Raw genomic sequence first — 7,931 nt, 5'->3', positions numbered from 1 at the left:
AATCCCTGCGAAAGGGTCGTTCGACTCCCAAAGGGGTCGCGATCCACAGGTTGAGAACCGCTGCACTATAGGGATCCATAAGTGTCCTTGGCTCGCTGCGCTGACCTCCCTGCTCCATGTCCTCTCCCACGTCTGGGGTAGAGTCCTCATCAACTGAGCACCCCCGAGCCCAGCCCCTGAGGCTGACCTGACCTGACCTGCCTCCTGTCTTTTGCAGCCGAGAAAGACTCGCGCGAGCAGGAGGAGCCCACGACGTCCGAGGTGACCGAGGAGACCTACGCGCCCAAGATCTTCCGGCCCAAGCACAGCCGCATCTCAGAGCTGAAGGCCGAGGCGGTGAAGAAGGACCGCAGGAAGAAGCTGACTCAGTCCAAGTTCGTGGGCGGAGCGGAGAACACTGCCCACCCCCGCGTCGTCCCGGCCCCGGAGACCAGGCAGGAGTCAGAGCAGGTAAGCCACCATCGGCCCTGCCACGAGCGGAGTTGAGGTTAGACCTAGCAGGAAGACTGGCCACTGACCTCCTTCCGGATGCACAGCAACGGCCAACAAACCAATGGACAATAAAACCTTTGCCCAGGACTCGAGGGTAGCTAACAATAAATCGCAGCGACATTTATCAGACCAATGCTTGCCCAAGCGGAGGCTGGGCTAATTCAACGAGGGTGCCAGCTAGCCACTGTGCCCACACCCCACGTATGCAGGCCCGTAGCTGTGTGTCCAGTCCCAGGCACACGGTGAGCGTCCTTCCGGGGTGTCCAGAGAGGGCCACTTCTGAACTGAACGATTCAGCAAAATAGAAATGCTCACTCTGGGTGGGCAGCGGGGCACGTTCGCGTCTGCACCTGTACATGCAGGTGTTGAACTCTTCCCAGAGTAAGAGGGAGGCAAGATCCTTGATGGGTGGTGGCATCACCCAAGGTGGGGACTTGCCTGGGGGCCCCCACGTGGTGGATCCTTGGTCCCCTGAACCGGCTCATCCCTGCCCTTCCTCCCCCAGGGTCCCTGCCGCAGACACATGGAAGCGTCCCTGCAGGAGCTCAAAGCCAGCCCTCGCATGGTGCCCCGTGCCGTCTACCTGCCCAACTGCGACCGCAAAGGATTCTACAAGAGAAAGCAGGTGTGTCCCCGGGCCCTGGCCCGGGCCCCCAGCCCAGAGGGGTCCTCAAATGGCCCTTCCCTCTAGAGCAAGCATCTGAGCACTCTGCCAGGAAGGATGGGGTGTTTTCCAAACCCTCAGTGTCCATTCGCCTAGCCCAGTCAGGTGGTTTTGGTCTCTTCCCATTGACTACTTATCCTTAATCCATTCACTCTTCTCACAGGAATTCTTGTCTAGGGGAAGCTTTGTAACTTCATCCCAACCCACGCTGTGTATGCTATTCCAATTCTGCCTCTTAACTCAGGGGTTCTCAACTGTGGGTCGTGACCCCTTTGGGGGTCGAATGACCATTTCACAGGAGTCACCTGATTCATAACAGTAGCAAAATGACAGTAATGAAGTAGCGACGAAAGTAATTTTATGGTTGGGGGGTCACCACAACATGAGGAACTATATTAAAGGGTCGCAGCATTAGGAAAGTGGAGAACCGCTGTTTAACTATATACATGCATGTACTACCTGAAGTCATTTTCATGGACTCCATAACCAAGCCTCATTGGAGGCAACCCTGCTTCAAGCTTAGCCAGTCATGCTTAGCCCAGCAAGGGGCTATGGATCACCTTAAGACCTTGACCCTTCCATGTCTAGGGCATCAGAATCACCTGAAGGGTTTGTTATCCCCCCTCGGCCCCCCCCAAAAAAAAATCCTGCTTGCTTGGCCTGGGTTTCGAGCTGAGCGTTCTCTCTAACAAGTTCCCCGATGACTCTGATGCTTTGAGAACCCTTGCCTTCAGGACACACCTAGTCCAAGTCAGAGGCGAAGAGCCAGAGTCTCAGCTTTGCCACTTGCCCGCTGGGTTCCCTGAGCCCAGTGATTTTTATTTGGTCCGTGCTTCTGTGTCATACTGGGACCCACCCCACCCAGTGAGGAGGGATAACGGCTTCATGTTTATAAAACACCTACCACGCCATCATGAGCTCTCATTCACAGGCCCAGGGCAAAGCTGTACCATGAGGCCTATTCATAGTACTGTTATTGCTGTCTCCTATCACATAGGACTCCAAAGAATCTTTTGAGGATGCCAGGCTAGAGGATCCTAAAGAGAGATTGTGGAAGCTAGCCAAGGACAGATGGCCTAAATTCAGACTCTTTTCCTGGGCTCCGCCTGGCTCCAGGAATTAAATACAACCCCCCTCCCTCAACTCTCGGGAGTGAGGATTCTACTTGGGCAGGCAGGAGCAGAGCCTTGAGAGACAGTCCCTCTCACTTCCTGTCACTCTCTCCACTGCAGTGCAAGCCTTCCCGTGGCCGCAAACGTGGCATCTGCTGGTGCGTGGACAAGTATGGGATGAAGCTGCCCGGCATGGAGTATGTGGACGGGGACTTTCAGTGCCACGCGTTCGACAGCAGCAACACTGAGTGATGCTTTCCCTCCCTGGTCACCCCTCACCCCCTCCCACCCACCCCCAGCCCCTGACTCCAGCCAGCGCCTCCCTTCACCCTAGGGTGCCACTCATTTCATCTCATTTTAAGGGGGAAAGAAATAATCATATATGTACCTCTTTGAGGAAACTGGGGCCCTCGGAATCTCTAGCAAGGTCTCAACTTTGAAAGCGGCAACAACCGAGACACGAAAAGCTAAGGCTACGCCCTTCATAATGGTTTTCGTTTGGGTTTCGATACAAGTTGACTGAACAGGGAAAGGGAGCAGAGGAAGGCTCAGAGAGACAGGGGGAAGGAAGCAGAGGCGTAGGAAAGAGGCCGGAAAGGCCATTCGAGTTTGGGGAAGGAAAAAGAGGAGGGACGTGGGCAGGCAGGAAGGTGGCACTATGCCCACCTTTTGCATCCATGCCTGCCTGGGCTGGGGAGAGACTCAGGCATCCCAAGGTGTGACCCGAGCTGTGGCCTGAGTGACATGCGTGGAGTGTCCCCAGTGCAGAGCGGTTAGGAGGGAGGGAAAGAGACAAAGCACAGCAGTGCCTCTGCGACCCCTGTCCCTCCTCCAGCCCAAGATGGAGATGGCTCGACCCTGGACCTTCCTCTCCCCTTGCCCCTGAAGGGTGTTCTTCCCCCAAAAGAATTGACTCTTGAATAACCAGAAATGCATTCCGCCCCTTTGAAAGCACAGCAAATTGATAGGCATCCCTAAAGGGCTACCCTAAATATGACATACGGGGCGTGTCTTTCGCACCCTACTCAGACGCTGAGAAACCCGAACACAGCCCCCAATGCGGCAAAGACTCGTTCCTCCTTGCACATGCGATTCCGGGTCCTCATTCCATCCGCCCCACGTTAACGCAGCCTCTGGTGGGAGGGCTGGTGAAAGATGAAAGACCTCTGTGGGCCTCTGTCTACGGACCAGGCCCCACGTCGTCCTATATAGGCATATACCTATCTCTTCCTTTCTTTCTTCCTTTCAATGGTTTGCATTAACTTTTCAAAGTAGTTCCTACGGGGCATTGAGGAACATCCTCATTCTGGGGAAACGAAGAGACCCTGCTTCTTGTCAGACCATCCAACTTCTGCTGGAGCCCTCTGGGCCAGACTGTGGGAGTCTTTTGTAAGATTTCCTATGTACACATGTTCATACCCACGTGAGCTGTGCCATCAAGCTAGGGAGACACCGGGACTCCGTGGTGCACAGACGGTGTCCCCCATCCACTCCATGTGTGGACCCTCAGGAAGTGACTGCCTCTGAATATCACACCAGGGGAGCTTTGATCCTGCACCCCCATCCCGGCCCTCTTCAGTTCACCCGGGCGGAGCCTGCAGCACTGTGCAAGCCCCTCCCAGCCTTCATACCCGGCAGAGTGAGAAAAAGAGGAGGGAGAGTTGACTGCGACTGAGAGAGTCAAAGGATGGTCCAGGCCAGGGGCGATGGAGTGGAGGAAGGGAGGGCTGACTGCCCATTCTGCTGTGGGGACAACGCGGCAGAAAGAAGAAGCCAACAGAGCCTTCCCTGGCTTTCCCACGCTGGGCTTCAAGGGGAAGAAGAGATGAAAACGGGGGAGCAGACTGTCCATAGCAATGGACTCAATCCGGGCCGTCAAGCAAGAGGAGGTGGGAACCAGTACGTGGCTTCTGAACTTCATAAGCTGGAATGGAGCAAAGCTGAGTAGAGACTGGCGTGTTTTTGAAAGGACGAGACTGTGCTCAGATGCCCAGCTCTGGCCTGCAAGGAGGAGTGGAGATCAAAGCGGCTTTCAAGCTCTTCATCCGTTCTGGCCAGTCCCTGCTTCCGCCCCTGCGTGGAGGATGGAAGAAAGGGCCAGGACCACCAGAGAATGGAGGTTCCGTTGGTAGCCAGATTCGGAACAAAGAAAATCCCGCTCTCCCCTGACTTCTTCAACCGATGGGTGGCCTTGGGCCATCCTCAAAGGCTGGAGATAGCCTGGCTGGAAGGAGCAGTTGGACAGGCGAAGGCACAGCCTTCTCTCTCTCTCCTCTCTCCCTCTGTGGACACACTGTCTCCGCTTCCCTGATGGCATGACACAGTGGAAGCCAACACTGAACTTGGGGCCAAGAGCAAATAGTATTTCAACTGTTGGAAAACATCCCACGATTGAATGTGGATGATGTCCCCTGCTCCTTACCTGGACAGGACAGTGGACTTGGGTTGGGAGCGGTGGCCAATCTTTATATGACAAAGGGACAGATGGGGAAGGAAGCCAGGAGGACTTACTGACCTGCCATGTCAGTGTGCCCCATCTCTCTGCACAGTTGTCCCCAAACTGACATTTCTAGATGTCTTAGGCCAGTATCCTAAACCTTCTCCAGAATCCTGCTTCTCGGCCCATTCTTTCTTTGCATCTTGAGCAGTCCTCTGAGACCCGCCAAGTGGGTGTTAGGGTGTGATTCACCCTAAGAAAAGACTGAGCTGGGAAGTGCATGCCCCCTCCCAAGGCCGGCACCTGGTTTTTTTAAATGGAGGCTCCCTCGTTTCTCCCAACGTCGTCGGCTGGACTTTGAATGGCTCGGTTTTTGCTGCCAGCCATGAGGAGGGGGATGATGGCCACCTGGTTTTACTCAGCCAGACTCTTGAGAATTCCAAGTTCATGTCTACTGACCCAGACGTGCAAGTCTCCAACGCTTGCAGGAGGTGGTTCTGGGCTGATAACGCCTCCTACAGGAAGGAACCTCATGGACAGGTGGAACTAAGCCTCCCCGAGTAGGAGGTCTCCCCTGAGCCAGGGGCACAAGGCCAGGGCACGGGAGTCATGGAAGGAGGAGTGGAATCTCTTCCCTTGGCACACGTGGGATGAGGCTGTCGGTCCTGAGCAGGCATCTCTCTGACTACAGGAAAACTGTTGACTGACTCTCTGTTCACCTGGAGGCCTTAGACTCCGGGTGATTGGAATGATCAAAATAGCCTTCCATGGTCCTGCCAAGAAACCACAGAGGCCTCATCTCTTCCCTCTTCTGACCTCCTCACTCCAGTAGAGTGAAGAAGCCTGGGTCTTCCCCACGCCCAGGGCAAAGACCACCAAGGCAGCCCCTTCTTCCTCCAGCCTGCCCTGACCTACCCAGGCAAAGGCAGGCATCCCTGAAGGAAGTGACTGCGTAGTCTCACTGACAGCCAGGCCTATACAGACAGGCCTGGAGACACTGAACCCCAACAGGGGAGGACGACGGACCCAGAGAAGCCTGGTGGGGTTGCATTTCCTCACGCCTGGCTCCATTTCCCACCATCTCCCCTGTGGTCATGGCTGCCCTACAGGGTTAACATCCACTGAGGGAGGTACCCCTCAACCACTGTCTCCCACCCCCTAGTTTCTTAGCAGCCAACAGGGCTGCCAGCGTGCCCTGCCAAGCCCCACCACCACCCTTGCCCTGTGGGGCCGTCTGTTCCCAACCTCCATCCATTCAGAACCCGGAGGGCACAGTTCAGTCTGGGGATTTCATTGAGCCAAAGGCCAAGAAGAAGCAACCCTTTGGTCGCCAAGGAGAGCGGCTGGGTGTGCAAGAGAAAGGAGATCACGTGTGGATGAGGGCGTGGGGTTTTCCCACCAGCAACCGGGGCTTCCTACCATGTTCATTTTTTAAAACCACTAACATGCAAGACGTCTCTTGCACGGTTTCTCTGCGCTCTTCTTCTGGTGTTTTCTTTTTTGTAATGCTTCTTGGGTTTTCTTATGGAGTCGGAGCTTTAGGCGTTTCCACGGGCTCTGGCCTTCTCTAACCAGCCCTGGCTCGGGAAAGGGAAGAGGGCGGGTAAGTGAGGGAGGGGATCCCCAGCTGCCCTGCGCCCAGTCACCCTGCTTCTCCCGTCACTTAGCCTGAGCCCCACACCTGCCACCGCCACCGCCACCACCGTCACACAGTAGCTCACAGGGACAGCGCAGCACCGTTGTCAGACAAGATTCCTTCAGATTCCGAGTTGCCGACTGGTTTTGGGGGTTTTTTTTGTTTGTTTTGGTTTTTTGTTATTTCTTTGTTTTTAGACAGCAATACCCACAGCACATATGACTAGTTCTTTGTAGTTTGACATACACACCGACCATAGCTCTGTTCTCTCCTCCTGCTTGTTTTCAATGGTTGTTCCTTTTGTTGCTGTTGTTTTTTAAATAAATGCTCATAATCTGACTGGTGAAATGGAATAATAAACCAAGTAACCAAATCAGTTTGTTGGAGGAAGAAAAACAACAACCAAAAAAGGCGGGGAAAACTTGCCCGAATGTGGACGAGCTCGGCTCCTGTTTAGCATTTCATACTTAAGGAAATAAAGACAAACGGTAAACACCACACGGAGATCTCACCGGTCATTAAGCGGGATGGTGGCAGTATCCTGTTTATGCAACATATCGTTTATGCCACGCCGCCATCTGGGTCCCTTGTCACGACGAAGCATTTCTTTAATAAAGGTAGACATTCTGTTAGCGTGCCTCAGCTTCCTCCCGGGGACCAGGCAAATGCTGAGAGACAGACACCCCAGAATTCTCCTCAGGCCACAACCTCTGAGGGAAGGAGAAAGGATCCCAGTAAAGCCAGGGCCAAGGGTTCTTCTCCCCACAGACAGGGGACCTGGAGAGCAGACAGCTGATTCCTGCACACAAACCGCGGATCCAGAGCGCAGGCGCCCCTGGACCCCCCTGGAAACTGCTCTCTGAGCAAAAGCTCTGTGGCCTGGACAACGTCCTTAGCAGCTCTGTGCCCCTCTTTCCTGGTGGGCAGCACCCTTAGCAAGTCATAAGAATTAAATGAGTGACAGAACACAGTATCCTTAAACCACAATAAAACACAAACAAATCCAAGCTCACCACCCTCGAGTCCCATGCTGACTCAGTAACACCACAGGACAGGGTCAAACTGCCCTGTGCGCATCACAGATTGTAACATGTATGCAACAAGAAAGCCCCGTCTTTCTCCTGAGGAGTGACTAGTGGTTTCGAACTGCTGACCTTGTGATTCACAACCCAAAAAGTAACCACCAGCCATCGGGGCTCCTTTTAGGACACTGAGTGTTGTGCGCATGTCCAGCTGTTGAATGACTGTGATGAATCCGTAAATCCCCACCTTTGCCATGAAACAGAACGAAAAAACACCCTATAACACCAAACCCACTCCCATCGAGTCACTTCTGCCCCGTGGCAGCCCTTTGGGGCAGGGTAGAGATGCCCCTGTGGATTTCTGAGGCTGTGACTCTTTACAGGAACAGAGAGCCTCGCCTTGCTCCCAAGGGGTGACAGGTGGGTTGAAACTGCTGACCTGGAGGTGAGCAGTCCAATGATAACAGAACGCACTCCACCCCAGGGCTGACTGCTGTGAAACATGGTGGGTTTAAACCCATCCCTCCTCCCCCCAAAGATAGTGCACATTGATTCCACCCATGCATTT

At 54.3% G+C, this 7,931-nt stretch overlaps 1 protein-coding gene across 1 annotated transcript in view; it reads left to right on the top strand.

Annotated features, from left to right (window-relative positions):
- Positions 1-6,680, top strand: part of IGFBP5 (insulin like growth factor binding protein 5) — a 19,393-nt gene extending 12,713 nt beyond the window's left edge. Inside the window, exons 2-4 of the mRNA XM_004701784.2 lie at positions 218-450; positions 998-1,117; positions 2,389-6,680. Of these exons, the coding sequence (XP_004701841.1) occupies positions 218-450; positions 998-1,117; positions 2,389-2,520 (485 nt within the window). The 3' untranslated portion in view covers positions 2,521-6,680. The remainder of the gene's footprint in view (positions 1-217; positions 451-997; positions 1,118-2,388) is intronic.
- Positions 6,681-7,931: the final 1,251 nt, after the last annotated feature.

The sequence above is a fragment of the Echinops telfairi genome, unplaced genomic scaffold, assembly GCF_000313985.2.
Source record: "Echinops telfairi isolate 266 unplaced genomic scaffold, ASM31398v2 ScPeMD7_3;HRSCAF=10, whole genome shotgun sequence".
NCBI classification, from domain to species: Eukaryota; Metazoa; Chordata; class Mammalia; order Afrosoricida; family Tenrecidae; genus Echinops; species Echinops telfairi.
This window is presented reverse-complemented; position numbering and strand designations above follow the sequence as displayed.